This window comes from Onychomys torridus, chromosome 19, assembly GCF_903995425.1.
Source record: "Onychomys torridus chromosome 19, mOncTor1.1, whole genome shotgun sequence".
NCBI lineage: Eukaryota > Metazoa > Chordata > Mammalia > Rodentia > Cricetidae > Onychomys > Onychomys torridus.
In genome coordinates this window covers 52670054-52691786 of record NC_050461.1, presented here as the reverse complement: position 1 = coordinate 52691786, position 21733 = coordinate 52670054, and the positions used below count along the sequence as shown (strand labels likewise).

General features: G+C 45.9%; 1 protein-coding gene across 2 annotated transcripts in view; it reads right to left on the bottom strand.

Moving 5' to 3' along the window:
• Positions 1 to 21733, bottom strand: part of Zdhhc14 (zinc finger DHHC-type palmitoyltransferase 14) — a 257825-nt gene that overhangs the window by 94631 nt on the left and 141461 nt on the right. For both annotated transcript variants that reach the window (XM_036168617.1, XM_036168618.1), the window contains exon 2: positions 9167 to 9327. In XM_036168617.1, coding sequence (XP_036024510.1) covers positions 9167 to 9327 — 161 coding nt within the window. The remainder of the gene's footprint in view (positions 1 to 9166; positions 9328 to 21733) is intronic.

Genomic DNA, 21733 nt, shown 5'->3' with positions numbered 1-21733 from the left:
CTCATAGCTCCTGACTGACTCTGATGATGCTCCCCCTAACCCCCACCCAACTATGTATAGTAGTGAATGCTAGCTTATTTCTGAGGCAAAGGAGTCAGCAGAGGGGAACGCAACACAGCTTTGGTGTCAGACCTTAGCATGGGGTCCTCTGTGAGCAAGAGGCTCAGCTGACTCATTCACACACTAAAAGAGTTGTCCGGGATGTGGGACATCCATGACAGTGGGAGTGTTCTACAACTCAGAACACCAACTTGATGAGAACCCCTGATGCAAGGGGACAGGCACAGAAGGAATTGTCAACCACAGGGAAGTCTGGAATCCTTAGCCTGGCTGGCAGGTGGGCCGTGGACTTTCACTGGCATACTCCAGACCATGTGCTTGCTGACCATGCTCTTGACCGTGTGGTCCCAACTGTCCCTTTCATACCACATGGTCATCTTCTTTCTCTGCTCACATCATGGCTCTCTCTATTCCATGAATGTGCATTCCCCACCCTGGCTATTGTATTGTTCTTTCCCCCTTTCCTGGTTCTGTGGATGAGAACGGGTTAGGTTTACAGCACACTTCTGTTGCTCAGCAAAGCCTGTCAGCATTGCTGGAGGACCACACTGGGCTGACTTCACACTACCTGTCAAGACAGTGAATTTGGTTTAAGACAAAGAGAGCCTCCCTCTCATCCAATGTGAACTAATATTGCTTTTACAGAGCAGTTGACCGGTTCACCCTAAAGAATGCCATCTATACATAGGTGCCTATGTACAAGTAAAATCTCAGCCTCTATTGAGAGAGAGAGAGAGATTCAGAGCTAGCATTGGTGTTCCAGACTTGTAATCTCATCTACTAAAGAGTCTCAGGAAGGAAGATGGAAAGTTCAAGGCCAGGCTAGACTACAGAATGAGTTCAAAGCCAGCCTGAGTAACTCTGTTGAGACAAAAAAAAAAAAAAAAAAAAAAGTAGAAAGATCTAGAGATGTAGCTCAGTGTTTGAGCATTTGGCTAGCATGTGTGAGGGCCTAAGTTCAATGCCCAGTCCCACAGCAGAGAATGGAGGAGAGGAGGGAGCGGGGGGGGGGGGGGAGGGAGAAGAATACAAGGGAGGGGAGAGAAGGGACAGATATTGATCCAGGATGGGGACACTGTGATGACTGGAATATCTGTGTAGACTGAGGGGTTTGGACTTTTCAGCTCAGCTCAGTGTGAGAGCAAGAGTAACCTCTTGTCTCATGTCTCATGCCTGGAGGGAAAGGCAACTTGCCTTCTGACACAGGAAGTTATCTGGAGGATGGAGAAGATGGTGGCATGACAAGGACCCATTAAAGAGATGGGCTGCCAGATGGTTTTCTGCAGCAACCCGCAGAAGTCTCCACTCTGAGCTCTCATTGTACAGAACAGCCTTCAGAATAAGCAAACAGGCTTGCACCAGACTCGGCGTTCAAGTCCAGCACTTGCCTCTGTCCCATGGGAAGAAGAGGAAATGAGGCAGGCTTCCTTCCACACATGCCCTGGGTGGAAACCACACATCCTTCCAAATCTATGGTAAAATAAAATCCTAGCTCCTTCTTCTCTCTAGATCTAGACTCTGAAAATCTTGTGGCATTTACCCCAAATACCATAATATTGAGCTGTGACATCTGGTTCCCAGTTCTCCTCGGCTGGGATTTACTGAGAGACGATCAAGAATTTTGACACTCTGAGACTCCACCCCACATTCATGTGGGAGACTGGCTGCCTATCCTTCCCTGGCATCTGTACACACTAGATCATTCTAGAATTTTCCCCAAAAACAAGGAGTCCGATTTTCCCCTCTTTTCTGTCCAGTGTGCAGTTTTCTTCCAAAGCTTTTGTCTTTCCCAGAAATTATTTCTGATATGATGAACTCCCTGGCTATACATTGTTTAAGCTCCTTACAAACATGCACAAAGTAGGGACATCCCAACCACACAACACAGCCAGGATCTGTAGGCAGCACCCAGAGGGCAGTAGGATCATCTAGTCTCCCTTTAGCATTTCATTCTCTGCCCACTCAGCACAGGGCCGTAGGAGCTCGAAGATGCCCCCAGAACCTATATCTGAGTTGTGGCTAGGAGACAGGAAAGCTGGGTGATGCTGCCAGTCTGTAGGGAGAGAGAATTCAGTCCAGGGGAAGGGAAGTCCTACCTGCATGAGCAAACCCAGAAATGTCCCATCTAAGCCCTGGCTCCTTGGGTTCAAGATGGAGGCAGGATTTGAAAGCGCTTAAGAGCGTAGGGAGTGATGTCTTATGGACCTTCACTGGTCTCACAGCTCAAGTTACTTTCTTGTCCTCACACATAAAATAGGGACGTTACTGTCATCTGGACATGAGGAAGGGGGAGGGGTGCTGTGTGAGCTGAGAGACTAGTGGGAAAACCCAGCATGATGCTTACACAAGAGAAGCAGGTAACAAAAAGGTACAAGAACATCGTCTTGCCTGTTCGTCAGAGTTAGCAAGCCAACGGCACAAAGCCATAAGACAAGCACAAAGAATGTTCCAGTTGCTGGGCCCAGATAAATTCTTGAGCAGTGCATAGAAGAGACCATCCAAGAGCTTTCCAGCTGGTATCCTGGAGGCCCTGGCAAGAACTGGGCAGAGAGAATCAGGAAGGTAGAAGGAACCTCACAGACTCTGGACAGAGCTCTGGGACCTGTCAAGTGTTTAGGGGATGCTAAAATGATGATTGTAGACAGAAACTACAGAAAAGGTGAATTGTGAGGACTTGGGAGGTCACTAGGAAAAAAAAAAGTTGCTTTCTAAGAATTGGTGAAAGATCATCAAAATAGTCACCCATGGCCCCTGCCATGTGGAGCCTACCACTTTGTGTCTCTGTAACAGAATAACTGGTATGTAGTGCACAGAGTGCCAGCATATGGTGTGGAGGATTTCATCACAGATCAATCACAGCCAATGTAGTAGTCATTAAGCAAATAAATAAATATGTAAATGAAGTGAGCCTATTTTAGGCCATTTTTCGGTAGATATTATCAACAGATCCAAGCAGCCCAATGGGAAACTATCAGTGGCTGAAAGAGCACCAAAGCATCCCTAAGTCACATGATAAAAAATTAAATCGCCAACAAAATTTGTCTCTGTAGAAACAGCAGCTCTGGGGCTGGGGTCATGGCTCAGTGGGTCAAGCACCTCCCATACAAACATGAGGCCTTGAGTTCAGATCCCTGACATCCGTGTCAAATGCTAAGCACAGTCATGAAGCTGACAGACATGGGCTGTGTGAGGGCTTTACTCTCAGGAGATGCGCACGGTCAGTCATTATAAAAGTATTTGGCCGGCACTGTGCTAGTAAACTGACTTCCTAAAACCAAACAAACAAAAAACTGGGGGGTGGGGCGGAGAAGGCCAGTCATGGTGGTGCATTGCACACAATGGCACGTGGTGGTGCAGGTCTGCAATTCTAGTACAGGCAAAGTGGAAACAGGCAGACTCCTGGTGTTTGCTGGCCATCTAGCCCTGCCAAATTAGCAGACTTTGGGTTCAGTGAGAGACCTTGATTCAAAATATAGGGAGGGAGATATGCTCTGGGCTACAGACAGACAGACAGACAGACAGACAGACAGACACACACACACACACATACACACACACACACACACACACACACACTTTAAAAAAAAAGAAGTAATTCTGAAAGGAAATTTACAATGGGTATTTCATAGTATTAAAGAGCCTTCATAGAAACTTAGTTTCAAATTTTATGCAGAAAAGAAATTACTACAATAAAAAAACTTTCGTCAAAGTAATAAAAATGAAAATGGAAAACATTAGAAACAGCTCAATGGTAAGAGAGAAAATTGGAGAAAGTCTTTAATTGGCAAACAGTGCTCCCAGAAACATCCCGCCCCAGTGCTGAGGATCGAATCCAGAGTCTTGTACATGATAGAGAGCATCTTGTCATTGGGTACATCCCTAGCTCAGAAATTAATTTCTTTAGCAAAATCCACTGGGGTCCCCTAAATTCCAGAGAAAATGTTTCTCTTCTTAAACACAGACTAACAATGTCACTGGAGAACAATTCCACCAAGCCAAACTGGGGGCCAGCCCTTTCAGGGGCCCTGGGAATCTCATGGGGGTGGCTCACCCAGGAGAGTGCAGAGCTGGGCTGCTGGCCTGCTGGGGCAGCCTATTTCAGAGTGGTGCTGGACTTGCTAACACAAATAAAACTTGATGGGTGGGTTGGTCAAATGAGGGAGGAGATTTGGAAGAAGGAAAAAGAAAAATGGCAGAGGGAAAAGGAAGTGGGGATGGAGATTAGACTTGGGTATGTGAATACAGGTGGTCCAGGTAGGCAGTGAGAAGTACAGAGTGGATCCCCTCAGTGGATCACACACACCCCATCTTCTCATACCCAGAACATCCTATCTTAGGTAAACACTCTACCACTGAGCTATGTCCCCAGCCCTGTGAATGTATTAAAGCCCACCAGCTTCCTTAGATATGATCCCACCGCCGTTCAGCGACAGGTTGACCTCACACTTAATATTCGGGTGACTGTACCCTTGGAAGAATTTCTTCGTCTTGCTTTGGGAGTCAACAGGCCAGGTTTGCAGGGCCTCTCTGTCTCCTACTTCTGCAAGGATGCTCCTGGTTTGGGCAGCCGTGGGACCGTGGAGAGGGTGGGCAGAGATGACTCCAGGGAGTGTAGAGCTGGGTCTGTGTGGTTCTCTGTTTCCATCACAGGAAGGCCTGTCCCTAGTTGAAAGGAATCACTTCAGCCCTGAGGTTTGTAGGACAGTGTGTCAGCCGATTGTTTGTTTTCTAACCCCAAATTAGTCACTTGGCATCAGACTGCTCTTGGATGACCTAAAGCTGTGGGGTTTCCAAGGAAGTCTGAAATGACCTTCCCTGGACCCCTGCTGCTCCTTAATGCCTTTGTTTTGCAACCTAAGTTATTGGGAACATTTTTATGAAGAAGGAACCTTGTGGCACTCTTAAGAGTGAACAGGTTCTGAAGCCTGAGCACTCTTAGATACCCATGCCTCTGCAGAAGCCTGGGGGTGAGGGTGGTGTGGGGGTGGTGTTGGGGGGTGGCTATTCAAATCCTCGGCAAATCTTCAATTAACCACTCATGTGGCTGTTAGCAGGCTTTTCTACGCACAGCGATACTATAAGCAGGTAATTACAATTAATAACAATAATAAAGTTTTTAAACCTAAATTTTCATGTTCTTTGTCCAGCCAGATAGCACAAAATAAATATTAAGATTTCATCAAAAACATAATCTTATTTTCCAAAGCCAAGAGTATACAGGAGTCCTGAGCAAGAATCACAGCCCTGAGGAAGGGAACCATGTGCCTGAACGCCCCCATCAAGCCTGGGGAGGTACAGGGCCCAGCTCTGCCTTTAATCCCCTTGGCACTTTGGATAGCCTTTGGTGAGAACTCGTGTTTGCAGAAGGTAAAGATACAACTGGCTGGGAAAAGAGAAGAACTTAGAAAACAACAGGTAAATATAACATCATTTACTGAGTGCCAGGGCCCTGGCGAGTATCTCACAAGACCCACACCATTGCCCCTACTGTGTAGACAAAGCATGGAGGGACAAGCTGAGAAAAGTGTGCCCTCATCGAAAGTTATGCAGCCAGAGAACAGGTGAGCTGGAGTATAAACCCACATTCCAGCAGTTTCTGCTACCCCTCCATATTCTCTTCTCTTTCCCTTACTTCCTCCCCTTAAAAAAAAATCACATTATTGATCTGTAATTTACAAACTACAACGGTGACCCATTCTTAGTGAATTTATTGCATTGTGCACCCATCACCATTAGCTAAATCACCTCAATTTTTTGTCACATCAGCCCTCCACCTCATGTCGGGTATAATTAACCTGCAGTCTTACCTGTGTCCCGGGATTTCACTGCTCTCCTTTCTATTTCTCAAGATTTGTCTTTTAGCCCTTAGGAAATATTCTGAGTCCTATAATATGTAGGCTTGTGTGTCTGGCTTCTTTCGCTTAGCATCATGTTCCTGGTTCATCCATGTAACGTTCAGTAATACATGGCTCTTTAAAATTGGTAATAGGATTCTGTTGTGAGGATATATAACATGATAGTCATCAAATCACCCACTGATGGACCTGTGAGTTCCGCTCAGCAAGTCGGTATGAGGAAATGGATACTTTTATTTTTCTTGGCTATATACTTAGGAGTGGAGTTGCTGGGTCATGTGGTAACTGTGTTCAGCCTTTTCAAGAATTTTGAAGCGTTATTTTTCAAAACAGATATCCCGTTTCCCATTGCCATCAGCAGTGAGTAAGCATTTTAGGTTTTCCACATCCTTGCTAACATTTGCCATGATTGGTCATTTCTTTTTTTGTTTTCAGAGTCACCCTGGGGGTGGGGGCTGTGGGCTCTTCATGTGGTTTTGATTCACATCCCCCTAACGACAGAAGGAGTTGAACCTCTTTTTCATGTGCTCCCCAGCTCTCCACAGATGATCTTTGGAAGTCAGTCTGCTATTGATTTGAACGATTCCTCTTGGTCTATCTGTCTGTCTGTCTCTCTCATCATTAAGGAAAAGCTGTGCCAATGTTGTTGATCTTTTCAGAGAACTAACTTCTAGCCTCATTGATTTTTCCCTGCGTTTCCCTTTGTTCTATCCATTGGTTTCCTCTCCAAACTTTATGAACTCCCCTGTCACTGTTTGCTTTATAGTTTAAGATAAACATTTGGTCATTGATATTTTTAGTGTTTCACTTGGAATCAAGGCCATCCCTCTGAGGAAAATGGTGGTCCTGGTAGGATTTCCTCACCTTTACCTTCAGCACTGGGGCTGGGGACAGAAGCACATGGCAAGAATGCCACAGATGCCCAGACTTTACCCAACCTCTCCGAGTCTTTCGGGAATAGCGGCTCCCGACATGGTGACCATTTCTGACATTTTTCTTTTTCTTTTTGTTCTGTTTCAATTGGTTTTCGTCACTCCACAAGAAATCAAGTCTTGTTTGGGCTGATCCATCCCTCAATCTATCTCTCCTAGAGTCTCATAGGGTCATGGGGCACAGTTCATTTTAAAAGATACTTAAGCCTCAACACACTGTGCCTCTGGGAATCTGCATGTATAGCAGAAAAATCCAATGGCACCCCCAATGCACCCCAGACATGCAAGGGAGGCAGGACACCCAGCCCTCATACCACTGCTCTGACAGAGGCTCCTGCAGTGGCCCAGAGGGTCACAGCACACACTGTCTCACCACTGTCTCATGTGGGTTTGCATGAGACAAGAAAATTTTCTAGATGGACACTGATTGGAATGGCCCAGCCTTCTCCTAAAGAGAATTGGCCCTAGCTTTTCCTCTCCTTGGGGATACAAGGAATGGGAGGGGACAATGGCTACAGCTCTGGACTTCCTCTTATCAAAGCCCCTCTTTGGGGGGTACACTCTCTTTGTTTGTAAAAGAGAGCAAGAATAACTTTATCTTCACAGAGTTACTTAGATGTGAGAAAAGTTCCACGACAGTCACTACCATCCTTAAAAGTGACTGACGTCCTATAACATAGAAGGCTTGCAGTGTGTCCCAAGACACAGTGGCTAGAGAAGAGATGCTCTTCCCTCCGCCACTTCTTTCTCTCTCCTTCTCAACCTCAGAAAACAAGTTGGCTGCGGAACAGCCGGCGGCACCACGGTCTCCCAGCAGCGAAGACTGCCCTCTTCCATGTGGCCGGGATGAAGGATGGAGCAAAAGTTGATAGAAGAACACAGCTCTGCTTTGTCCTTGGGGGATGTAAGAGCATTTCTAGCCCTGGCCGCACCTGTACCTGCTTGTGCCATGGCAAAGGGGCATCTCTGCAGCTTGAGCGGAGGCTGCGAAGGGTACCAGGGGAGAGATCCCTGCTGGGTGGCTTTACCAGGCCTATTCACTTTGAGTCATCACAGGCCGACTGCCATTGTAACCAGACTTACCAGTGTGCCCTAGCAAAGCTACACAGCCATGGGACACACCGTTGAGAGCATTTACTCTCAAGAAAAGGTTCAGACTTTGAAAGTGTGTTGTGATAGACATTAGGATGCTGTGAATTCTGGCTTCAGGCTTTAATTTCTAAGGACAATAAAGCTGTTCGTTTCAGCATACACCCCTGGTTCGTATCGCTGTGGTGTGTAAGGAAAGAAACCCCAGATCCTAGGCTGGATAAATAAGGCAGTCTAAGATGTAACTTTGCCTTGTATGGTGGCTTCATATTGATCATCAACTTAACAGGACCTAGAACCAGCCGGAAGACAAGCCTCTGGGACTGTCTGTGACAGTGGTTCTCAGCCTTCTTAACGCTGCCACTTTGAATACAGTTCCCTGTGCGGTGGCGACCCCAACCATAAAATTATTGTCATGGCTACTTCATAACTGTAACTTTGCCACTGTTATGAATCATACTGTAAATAGCTGTGTTTCCCAATGGTCTTAGGCAACCCCTGTGAAAGGGTCAATTGCACCCCCCAAAGGGGTCGTGACCCACAGGTTGAGAACCACTGGTCTAATACGGCTGTTTCTTGGGTAGATTAATTGTGGAGGATAGAGCCACTTTACCGCTGTTCTGTGGGCTGGGGATCAGGACTGAATGAATAGGGGAAAGTGGGTTAGACCGCAGTATTCATCTCTCAGTTTCCCCGATAGCAGATACAATATGACCAGTTGCCTTGGGCTCCTCCACCATGATTCCCCTACCAGGAGGGATGGACCCTCCAACAGTGAAACAATACAAACCCATCTTTCTTTAACTCCCTTTGCCTTTGTTGTAACAATGAGAAAAGTAACTAATATATTTAGCCTTTTATTATGGAAATTAGGAAAGCCGCCATGACTACAGAGAGCGAGAGAAACAGTTTCAACTCCTGAGGTTCTGGACCAGAGCAGAATCCAATGCTTGAGTTTCAAAGAAACGGGTGGAATACCTTGCTCACTGGAGGGCCTTCTTGCATGCTGCCACAGCCCCTGCCTCAGCTCTGCAGCGCCCCCAGTCTTACCTCAACCACTTCACATCCCAACCTCTACTCGGGTCATCTCTTACGGCCTCCTTCCTTCCCGGTCATTCTTCATGCCGGCCAGTGCCCTGCCCTCTGCACGAACACCCCAGCCTGTCCCCCACTTTGGAGCCAGCACTGGTGGGGAGTGACCACAGGCTAAAAGCAGAGCTTCCGCGTTACCTATTTGCCTTTCCAGATCAGCGGCTTCATCAGGAGTGGCTCGAGGGAGGACTCCTGGATCACTGAAGCTGGTCCGAAGCAGAGTCCCCATCACAAAGAAGAACAGGATGCCACCGACCACAGGGATGGCGGGGGTGATGTTCACCGCGAGGTATGGACAGCTGCCAGCAGGTTGCAGAGAGAGAGAGAGAGAGAAGAAAGGAATTACAGTGTTAGGATCCGCAATCACAGTTCCGACCTTCCAAGAAGCAACATCATCACTTTGCTGAGTGAGACTGAATTCTATTAAAACTCATCTGGGCTGGGGAATGTGGCTCAGTGGGAGGCACTTGCCCAGCAAATGTAAGAACCTGAGCGCGGATCCCCAGAATCCATAAAGTAGCACATGTTTGTAATCCCAGAAATCTTAGGGAGAGAAGGGAGACTGAGACAAGAGCCCTCCCAGAAGCTCAGTAGCCAGCTAGCCTGGCATATTCCAGCCTGAACTAATAAAAAGGCTTTCATCTCAAATAAAGTGGGCAGCAAGGGACAAAATCCCGGGCTGTCCTCCAACCTCCACCTGTGAGATGTGGCATGTGCATACCCATGCTCACACACATACACCCACACAAGAGATCAATTTACATTTAAAAAAAATTTAGGCTGGGTGGTAGTCATGCATACCTTTAATTCTAGCACTGGGGAGGCAGAGACAGACAGATCTCTGTGAGTTCGAGGCCAGCCTGGTCTACAGAGTGAGATCCAGGATGGCCAGGGCTACACAGAGAAACCCTGTCTTGAAAAACAACAATAAGAACAACAAATTTAGATCTGGGGTGGTCTGCAGTGCTCTCTGTGACAACCCCCACACTCCGCTGACCAAGACAGTCCACGCGCCACAGGAGTGAAGCCAGCAGAATGGAAACTGCTTGTACAATCGATCTAGAATGTCGGTAGTTTGAATAAATACACACGATCCCTTTGTGTTGTAAACACTAGTTGGTCCAAAGCCCCCACCCATCTCTGGAAGTCAGTTTAGAGACAACTCAGTCTGACCCACCTGGGTCAAACCACTCGGGAACTTTCCGACAGCATAACATTCCCTTGCAAATACCAAGGGGTCATTCGTCAATATTGTGGGGGCAGTTTGTCCAAAAGAGGGTGACATGCCATAGAAATGAGCTTGCAGCGGAGTTTCTGAAGAGCAGGGGAGGGGAATCACTGGCTGAGCCACATTGACCCCATGCTCTCTCTGAAAGCACCTGGAGAATCAATTCATGAGTGTGGGCCAGCTGTTGCTATTTTTGTTTTGTTTGCTTTTAAGAGATGGGGTCTTTCTTGGTTCCCCAATCCGGTCTTCACACCCTGCACTCAAGTCATCCTCCTGTTTCAGCTTTCCAAGTATCCGCCCTTAATTCTACGAAATCCTGTTGACTGTGGGTAGACAGAGGAACATGTGCTGCGGGGACTGTGCAAGTCGAGGAGTGACTTTGGCTGTCTACAGTTTGTGCTGGGACCTGGCACCTGACCCCTGGCCTCATATTCTGGGGTGGTGGGACTGGGTGGGTCCAAGCATTGGGCTCTTGGCCTGCTGTCATGGTGTCATGGCACCACAGAGGTGATGCAAGGTAGAGGGAAGAGTTAGGCTGGAACTTAGTGAAGGATGAGGTCTGCCATGGCTGTCATTAGTCTCTTGTGGCCACATTAAGTGTTGTCATGGGTGGGGAAGAACCATGGCACCCCAGGATCACAGTGTCTGGGGTGGGGGTTGGGGTAGAGTCACTCCTAGCTTTTCCTCAAAAGCAGAAGTCCTGGCTGTTCAAGTAAAAGAACAGAAGCCAGATATGAAGGAGGTGAGCACTGCTCAGATATGGGAGGTGGATGGGGGTGTGGCTCCCATCTGTGTACTAGCACCCCACTTTGTACAGTGTCTGGTGGGATGCCCAGGGGATACTGATAGGAGTTGTCAAGGGCCACATGACAGGAACCACTTTGCTGAAGGAGCCAAGGCCTTTCAGAATCTTCTGCCATGAAGAAGCCCCGAGACTCCCCATGACTTTAGGAATGTGGCTGGTCCCAGATATAAGGGGAACTGATTCCCTGCTGGCTATGTGGATTTGTTTCTAGGAAAGTCACCTGACTAGACATGACACCCAGAGCATTTCCAGTGCCTCTGAATAGGCACTCCTACCAACTCTGTTGCAGAAACAGAGTAAAGCAAAATCACCCCACAAAATAGTGCAGCGTCACACCCAGCTGGGCTGACAGTTGTGATGTTTCTTCACTGGATTAGAAAAAAAACCCAAAACCAAAACCAAACCAAAATAAACCAATAGATCATCGTTATTCTTGCACCAACTCCAGGAACAGCTCTGAGCATCCCCAGAGAATCTCATAGAAAGTGAATTTAGTATGGAGAGTGTGAAGATACAGAGGACTTTGCTTAGTTTAAAAAAAAAAATGTAAAAAACATTGACCTCAGAACCTCCTGCATGGGGTAACTGTGCTCCAAAGTTTTTAATCTCCAAAGTGACTGTCCCAAGACTTGGAGACTTGAAGAAACAACTAAGGCCCAAGGACGCTGCTCTTGCCAACTGATTGATGTTTCCAGCAGATGTTCAGTACTTTAAGAGTGTGTTTGCTGTAAAATTGAGTTCAGCACTGTGGTGGTTTGAAAGAAAATGGCCCCCCAAAGGGAGGGGCACTAATGGGAGGTGTGGCTATGGTGGAGTAGGTGTGGCCTTGTTGAAGGAAGTGTGTCAGTGTGGAGGCGGGCTTTGAGATCTCATATATGCTCAAGCTCTGCCCAGTGTCTCAGACTACTTCCTATTCCCTGTGTGTCAAGATGTAAGAACTCTCAGCTCCTTCTCTAGCACCATGTCTACCTGCATGCTGCCTTGCTTCCTACCATGATGAAAATGGACGGAACCTCTGACCTGGAAGCCAACCCAATTAAATCTTTTCCTTATAAGAGTTGCCATGGTTGTGATGTCTCTTCACAACAATAGGAACCCTAACTAAGACAGCCCTCTTCTGAATGCCCTTTATCTTTCCTCTTATCTTCTGCCATGGGGAGATGTAGCACTTACTAGAAGGAGGCCCCTTAATGCATTTCCAGCCTCCAGAACTGTAAGAAATGAATCAATGCTCTTTGCAAATCAGTCAGTCTTTGGCATTCTGTAATTGCTTCATGAACTTGACTGGCGTACCCCTTTGGAAGAATAGTCCCACATCACAGAAATGCCTCTTCAATTTAGTGGGTATTGCTGGGTGTGAAGGGCATCTGTGCTTCTCTCCAGAGGCTTCCAGCAAAAATCGACACAATTAACACTCTTTAGCAGGCCTCTACCTTCTCCAAAATGTTTTAATTTGTGATAGTGAGTGCTGGGAAGCTTCAAGTTAAATACTTATGGAATTAGGGACTCTACAACAAAGCCATTAGCTGTTTTCTTATACTCTTGAGCCTGCAGAGAGCATCCCCACTTCATACTCTGTTATGCAGATCTACTGAAATGGCCTTCCATTATCTGTGCCTGGGTTTCAGTGTCTAGCATAGAATTTCTATTTCAACTTGAGACATGAAGATGATTGAGAGGCCTCATCAGAAATGACTGTTTCCCCATTAGATACTTAATACAAAACACCACCAAAATCTCAGTACTGTATCAAACTCAGAACCCAGAACATCCGTAAAAGGGCCCACATGTGTGAGAGGGTATGGTGGACGATACCTTTTTTTGGTGTGTGTGTGGGTGTCTCAGTTTTGTTTCCCATTGCTGTGATTAAAAACAAAACAAAACAAAACAAAAAAAAAAACACCCTGACAAAAGCAACCTAAATGATAAAGGGTGCATTTGGCTCACAATTACATGTTGCAGTCAGTCATGATGAGGACATGTAGGTGACATGAACTTGAAGCAATTAGTCATGTTACATTCATAATCAAGAGCAGACAGTGATGAGTTAATGTAAGATGCTGATAGGAAATATGCCCACGTTTATGGTGGGTCTTCCCACTTCAATTAATCCCAATTAATAAATCCCTCATAGGCAACAGGCATACTCACGGCCAACTTAATCTAGACAATGTCTCCTTGAGTCTCTCTTCCCAATACATTGTGGCAAGTCAGCAGGCAAAAGCTGCCACCACACTGGGCACAGTTAGAATGTCCATAAAGCACCTAAATTCAACCATTTCAAGTCCAGACCTTGAACTGTTACCTCAGCTGGGAGTAGTAAGAAGCGACTCTGATCTTGGAGCTCATTAAAAGCCTGTGTCGTACCATGCAGATGTTAGCTTTGTTTCTCCTATTGCCTTTTAAAAAGCAACTTCCATGTGTGACACCTTGAAAATGTGCTAGGGTGGCCACCAGAAATAAACCATCCATGTTAAATTCAACCAAAGTGAGAAACTCACTGACATTGACGGCATGCATTGGTGATGGGAGAGGTCCCTGCTCTTAGGAAATGCACATCGTAGAATTTAGGAACAAATTACCATGAGCTGGGCAGTCTTCTTTCAAATAGTTTAGATAAAAGTATGGCATAGGGAGATAAAATGGAATAAATATTTATAGGTGGATTTGAGTAATAAATGGATATATGTTATTATTCTTATTTCAACTATTCCATGCCCTCTAGTTTGCTGAAGCCTGTAAATCCTTTCTTTCATGTGGAAGCTGAGAAGTTTCCTTTCTGTGTGGATTCCTCAGGGTTGATCAGGAAAGACAGCTCACTGAGCTACTACTGTGTGTCACATACATATTCTGTAAGCATTTGTCAGGCTCATTGGGATCTTCCCTGCTCTGAAGCTCCTGAAGACCAGGTCTTTAAATCAGTACAGCTTTATGAAATAGTGAGTGCTTGGTGACGGCTGTCCTCATTCACCAGCCTATGTGTGACCAAGGACAGAGCTAAATTCTCTCGGGATGTCCCCATATCTCTTTTATCAATGCTGCAGGATTCACGCTTCTACACAATGGCATCTGTGGTGGAGGGACAACTGAAGTTCAGAAGAAGCCGAGAGCATCTATAGTCCTGGTAACGACAAGCAGGAGACTCTGCCTTTGACTGTGACTGTGGATGTACACTGCCAGGAGGAAGGAGATGGGTGGGCAGCTTGCCAACTCGCAGCAACTGGCAGCATTGGTTCAACAGCTAAAGAGCCATGAGCAGCAGAGAAATTCTCAGTCCAAGCTCAGACCACTTGGAAACAAACAGCCCCTTCACATTCTGAGCAACAGTACCCTGAGCTCCAGCACTGAGCACCATCTGTGATGTGAAGACTCCACCCGCCAGGGTCTGGATTTCATACAAGCTGAGGATACAGCTGCCAGAGACACAAACACCAAATGGAGTCCTATTTCTGTCTCCGGAATTGTGACCTACATAGAGCCCAGGGCAGCACAGAAAACAGGAGACGGACATCTTCATCTTCGTAAAGCTTGATTGCAAAGTGATGGGAGGAGGGGAATGAGACTCAGAAAGCATGCATTTTTTTGGAACATAAAAGAAATTAGCTAATTTGTCACCAGACAAAACAAATGCTAAAAATGATGAGATGCCTTCACAGCATGTCCCTCCCGTCATGTACAGCAGCATGCGCTGTCTGACTCTGATACAATGATTAAATACCTGTGTACAAAGTGTCACTGTGTATCCTGTGGGGGAAAGAAAGGCCATCGGGAGCAGGTACAAGAGTGTAGCATTGCCAAAGTATTATAAGGTACCTTTCAGTTCTAATAGCAATCTCAATAAATATTCAGGGAAATATTTGTGTGTCTTGATGCTTATACATGAAAACTGGAACCATTTCCCAAGTGTCATATTATCCGAGACCATGAAATCAGAGGATTTTTGTGATAATGTACATAGCCAGGGGCTGGGGAGACAGCTCCTGTATGGGAGGATCTGAGGTTGGATCTCCCCAAATAAAATATAGCAGTACCACATATCTGTAATCCTAGTGACCCTCAGGTGAGATGGGTGGTAGAGACAAAAGGAATCCCACCCCTGAAGCTCACAGGCCAGCAATGCTGGCATATGATAAGGACCCTGTCCCCAACCAAGTAGAAGGTGAGAAGCAATACTTGAGATTGCCCTTTGATCTCAACATGCACACTTTGGATGGTATGCACATGCTGGCATTCACATCTTATACACATGCAGATAAAATGACTCTATGGAGAGTACCTGTACTCACACACATATACCTATACATATGGGTACATCATACCCATAGAGATAAAAAGCGATTCTCTTTATAGCCAGGTGTAAAATTATTTTTGCCACTGGCCACTAACATCCTAGAATCAATGATTCTTACATTTCTGTTTAGAGGTTGGCTCAATTGGGGTTGCATTTGACATAAAGATAATTCCTTGGACAAAAACTTTGAGACTAGTTTCTTCAACATTTCAAACAAAAAAACCCTGGATTTCAGTATTGAGCAGCGAGGTCCCTGCCCCTGCCCCCCACAAGTCTTTGAGAGATTAACTTTGCTTAAGAGAAACAAAAGCAATATTAACAAGGTGAGCCAGAAGTATTACTACCCTGTGACAAAGAATCTTTTCCATATCAAAACAATTCATATCTTAATATTCTGCCTGCAGATACACTTATAAAAAGTTCCCATTAGCTGGGCAGTGGCAGCGCATGCCTTTAATTCCAGCACATGGGAGGCAGAGCCAGGCAGATCTCTGTGAGTTTGAGGCCAGCCTAGTCTACACATGCAAGATCCAGGATAGGCACCCAAACTACACAGAGAAACCCTGTCTCGAAAACAAAAACAAACAAAAAACTTCCTATTAATAAGAGCTTATGACTCCTAACTAACAAGAAATGGCCTTCATTTTGATATTTCTGTTTTGCTCTGCCCAGAAAAAAAATTGGCATAGGAACAACTGTCTTGGGCATAGGAAAGGGGGTATGTGTTTATTATTATGCAGGAAAAGAAAGCAGCCTTGCTTCACTGCGTCTAAAAACTCAAGTGGGCTTCCATGTTTTAAAAATCACAGAGTTAACTTATTGCTTCAAATCTCAGCTCTTTGATCATGATGCATTCCAATAATAAGTAGCTACAGAATAAGGCAAACCATCATGAAATAGAATATTATGAATCACATGTCTAAAATAATAGCCGAGCAGCATCAAGATGAGGATGGGGGCAGCAAGGGATGTGACAAAAATGATCTTTCTTTCCTTTCACATGAGTCACTGTGAAACAAATGTATTTTCCCCCTCACAGGCAGGGGCATAAGCACTGCTTGTTTTGTGGTTTGCTGTTTAATCATGGTACTTAGAGATGCATCTACCACCATCAGGCAAAGACAGGCACATCACTAGGAGACAGGTAGAGAAAAGTGGATTTGGAACTAACATCCGATCTGATTTTAGAACAGTGTGTGTGTGTGTGTGTGTGTGTGTGTGTGTGTGTGTGTGTGTGTGTAGTGTAGTGTATTTCTGTGTGTGTATATAGGTTTGTGTGTGTATGTACATGTGGAAACCAGAGGTTGACACTGTGTCTTCTCCAATGGTTCACCACCTTACATCTTTCACTGAATGTGAAGCTTACTGATGGACTAGACTGGCTAGCCAGTGAACCCCAGGGATCCTCTTGTATCTGCTCCATCCCTAATGATGGGTAACAAATACACACAGAGAGGCTGACCTTTATGTGGGTACTGGAAATCTGAACTCAGGTTCTCAGGATTGTGAGGCAAGTACTTTACCAACCGGGCTGTCTCCCTAAATCCCCAGAGGATAGTTTTATAAAGTTCCCAACACTTCTCTGAGGCACCAGTATTGGAACAGTCCATTCTCATGAGTTAGGCCGACTATTCTAGAAGCACAGAAGGATGGCTGCCAGAGGAGGGCATTTAAATACATGGACCAGGGAACCAAGGGGGAAAATGCCAGAGAGAAGGGGGTGATGAACCCTGGGCATCTTCGTGGGCTACACAGAGACTCGCCAGCTTTGTCAAAGTGTACCAGTCTTTACCAGTCCTTACCACAGTCTTCACCAGACCTTACCACAGTCTTACCAGACCTTACCACAGTCTTACCAGTCCTTACCACAGGCTCCTTCTGACATCCTTTCCTGAGAACTGTCACTTTCAGGCTAAGAAAAGAAGAAAGGAGAAGGCCTCCTCACCGAGGAGAGGAAGCCACCGCCAGCCTGCGAGGCGGGTTAAACAGGGGCCAACTCAAGCACAGCTCACCTTGCCTTTCTACTGTGCAGTTCCTAGAGGGGAGCAGGTTCCACCCTGTACTCAGGGAAGCCTGTGGGAAGCAGGGAGGCACTCTCTCAGCCAGATACCTACACATACCTTCCATGTGTGCAGGAAAAGGGTCATTGTTCTTCCCTTGGGGCCTCCCAAGTACCAGAAAGATCGACTTACAGACGGCAAACCAGAAGCCTTCGCTCAAAGTCTGTGCCTACTGCCCGATTCACACATTTGCTATTAAGAATGGCAAGGGTTTGTCAGGGAAAATTGCAGTGTGTAAATGTTTTCATCAAGCAATTTTGACTTACATTTAAAATTCTAGGGACCTAGAGGTGCTTCTGGGTAGTTTCTGGGTAGTATGTGAATCACAGGAATTAAAGATACCTTTTTTGCCCATCTGTATGTGGGCATGTGTGTGTGTGTGTGTGTGTGTGTGTGTGTGTGTGTGTGTGTGTGTGGTTCCTGTGTGCTCGTGCATATAGAGGCTCAAGGTTGATGGTGGGAATTGTCCTGACTCACCTCACTCTCATTGAGTCGGGGATCTCTCAGACTTAGGGCTTCCAGCTGTGGCTGATATGGATAAACTCATATGCCTAGTCGCACTAGCCAGCTTGTAAGGGGGATCCTTGGCATTCTGAAGCCAGAATTATAGGCAGGCCACCATGTCCATCCATTTAAGTAGGTGCTGGGGGGCTCTGAACTCTGGTCCTCTCACTTTCAAAGCAAGAACTTTAAACACCGAGCCATCTGTTCAACTCAAAAGCCAGTGTGAGTGTGTGTGTGTGTGTGTGTGTGTGTGTGTGTGTGTGTGTGTGCAGGCGCACGCGTGCGCGTCCTGAACTGGCCCTTTAACAACACAACAGGGGTGCTAATCATGGCATCCACACACTGTAGATCTACTGAACCAAGGGACTGTTCTGTCCTTTCCAGATCACACAGGGGTGCTGAACTAATTGCGGGCACGACCTCCACTGACTCACTCTCAGTACACCCTGGCAGTACCAGGAATTGGAAGCATGGTAATAGCCTGGTGCCATGTGCCAGGGAGACCTTCCCGTGCAGGGCACTGCATAGCCGAGGTGGACCCTTGGAATTCTTTTCTTGCTCTAGACTCAATCCGAAGCTTGGTCACTTCTAACCCCGCCTGACATTTGAAAGCACACCTCCTCCACTTGCGCTCTGGTGACTCTGTAGAGGTTTTAGTTTTCTTCTGATTGTGTAGCTCTTCAAACCTGAGTGCTCTCAAGCTGGAAGACGTTTTATCAAGGGAAAAATGTGACAACAGGGTCACCACTTGGGGGTTTTATTTCGTACTGAAAGAGCTTTTTTACATTTCTTGAGACAACAGTTTAAAAGCCACATATCCCTGTTGCACATACATTTGAAATCGGGGTATTCTCACACCATTCTTACACTTGGAATCTGACCCTCCTCAATCTGCCTGACCCAGTGGTATCAGGGTCTGAGTCTTCTTGCCTGTGTGTTCTGCCCAAGAGGGCTGCCATGAGATGGCATTGCTCAGAGCTCAATTCAGGAACTCTCAGAGGCCACAAAGCCAGCTGACTCCCGTCATCCCATTGACTGCATCCTTGACTCCACCCCCTTACCCACTTGTTCCTTATTACACCTTTGGAGTTTTGAGGCACAGCAGATCTGCCTTTTCTTGGGATGTCCATTTCTGCATAGTTCTCTATTTCCCCAGATAACCAGGCATCTCCTCCAAGCCTTTGCTCAAACATCACCTTCCATAAAATCTCCGATTATGCCATTGCATGAAACTGTAAAACCTAAATTCACAGCCTTGCCCTGGTCAGCACAGCCTTGCATCCGGGGCCTTTCAAGCTTTCTTTTCCCCATAGTGCCTGTCCCTTCATGACTTGTCATCTGTCCCGACTTCCTTATTATCAGATTCCCCCCAGAAAGCGCTTGGGGCAAGGAGGAATTTCCTCTGCTTGGTTCAGAGATGTATGCAACCCCTGGGCTGAGAATCCAGTCTAGCAGTAGTAACTCTTCAGTAAATATTTGTGAAGGATTCAAGATAGGGTCAGGATGTTTCAATTTTGTTTCAAAAATTTTTAACCCTAACTGGGAGAGTATGCCTGTTTAAAATAACTCCACATTCTCAAAGGTCTGAGTGTGATTTTTGTGCTTATGTTCTTTCTTATAGTTTCTGCACTGAAGCACAGATTATTTCTGCAGTGGAAAAATATTATTAAAAATAAGCTACATAAATGCTTGCTGGATAAAAAAAGGTAATTGTTGAAATATCAAATTATTCCCAGGCTTTTAAGAACTCAACCAATGATAAAGAAAATGCTGTGGGGCTGGAGAGATGGCTCAGTGGTTAAGAGCACCAATTGCTCTTCCAGAAGTTCTGAGTTCAATTCCCAGCAACCACACGGTGGCTCACAACCACTTGTAATGAGATCTGGTGCCCTCTTCTGGCGTGCAGGGACACATGCAGGCAGAATACTATATACATAATAAATAAATCTTAAAAACATGCTATGATGGTGAACATGATCAAAATATATCATACATATGTATGAAATAGTCAAAGAATAAATAAAACTACCATATTAAAGAATAAAAATGCATAGTCTCAGGTGGGTCAGAACCTCCAAGGGTTGAGGGCTTATGTGAGAAAGGGGCCTAGTCAGACTTTCCTGTATTTTGGGGTGTGGAGGACCATCTTTTTGAGCAACCAAAACCAAAGCCATCTTCCATCTCAAACTCGTATGTTATTTCTTATAGGACATGACTAGAAGTTATATTTTTGCTGACCTTGTTGGTTTCTGCATTAAGCTGGACAGGTGCTGGTATACTTTACTACTAGAGACATGGAGAGTTATGCCTGGCATCCTTACTTCCTGGTAGGAAGGAAGGGGGAGAAGACAAGGAGAGAAGAGGGAGGGAGGGACAGATGGAAGGAGGGAGGGAAGGAAGCGGGGGAAGTAGTGGAGGGTATGAAGCTCTGACCCAAACACACTGGACCAAGACTCTGGTCATTCCCACAAACCCTTGTGGGGAGCTGAGTCTGGGTTCAGGGATGGCAGGGTAGGAAGGGAGGCTTCCAAAGACAGAAGGGATAACAAGTTACATCAGTCAATTCTCCCAACACTGGCAGTAATCATGGGGTTGAATCCAAATGAATGCGGAAGGTTTCATTGATGAGCATTGCTAGGGAGCAAACTGTTCAACACTGGGACATTTTCAATTCAATACAAATTAGTTTAATTACTATATGTTCCAGAAAACCCTTTGAGAAGAACAATGGCCCCCAGTGTGTGTCAGACTGCACAAAGCTAATCACCGAGTCCCTTCTGTTCCAAGGTGCACTGGGGACAGCAGGTCCCCACTGTGTTGGGATGTGGCTCAGGGCCCAATGTGGGGCTGTTGATACCACCTAGGAGGTAGCTGTTGCTCATGTGGCCTGATTCCTCTTCCCACACAGACTCTGACTTCCCAGCCTTCAGCTTTCAGAAGCCTCACCCTAGGATTTCCATGTATGCCTAGGTGGGCTGAAGTGTCAAACATAGCTTTACACACATATGATGCTTCTACCAAGGAACATGGCAGCCCTGCCGTCTACTCATGTCCTTCCATGCTCTCCAGGACCGTGATTCTGACATGAGATAGTACAAAGTATCATTCAGTCCTTCGTTAATATCTTCACTCATGTTTACCACACATACTTCATGCCAACATGCTAGAACAAATGTTAGGGAAAGTGAGATCCATTCCTGTTCCTCATTCTCAGGTAGCTCAGACCCCAAGAGAATGGAAAGATGCTAGGTGTCTTAGTTAGGGTTTCTACTGCTGTGAAGAGATACCATGACCATGGCAGCATTATAATTGGAGTTGCTCGCTTACAGTTCCAGAGGTTCAGTCTATTATCATCATGGTGGGGAGCATGGCAGCATGCAGGCAGACATGGTGCTGGCTACATCTTAATCAGAAGGCAATCAGAAGTAAACTGACTCACTGGTGAGACTTGGGCATATATGAGACCTCAAAGCCCACCTCCAGAGTGACACACTTCCTCCAACAAGGCCACAACTCCTAATAGTGCCACTTCTTAGGAGCTTATGGGCACCGATTACTTTCACATTCCATTCCCTGGTCCTCACAAGCTTGTAACAATATCTCATAATGCAAAATGCAAAATTTAGACTTCAAAAGCCCCCATAGTCTATCATGGTCTCAACAATGTTTAAATGTCCTAAGTTCAAAGTCTTTTCTGAGATTCAAGCAATCTCTTAACTATAATTCCCTATAAAAATCAAAATTAAAAAAAAACAGATCACATACTTCCAACATATAATGGCACAGGATATGTATTACCATTCTGAAACACAGGGAA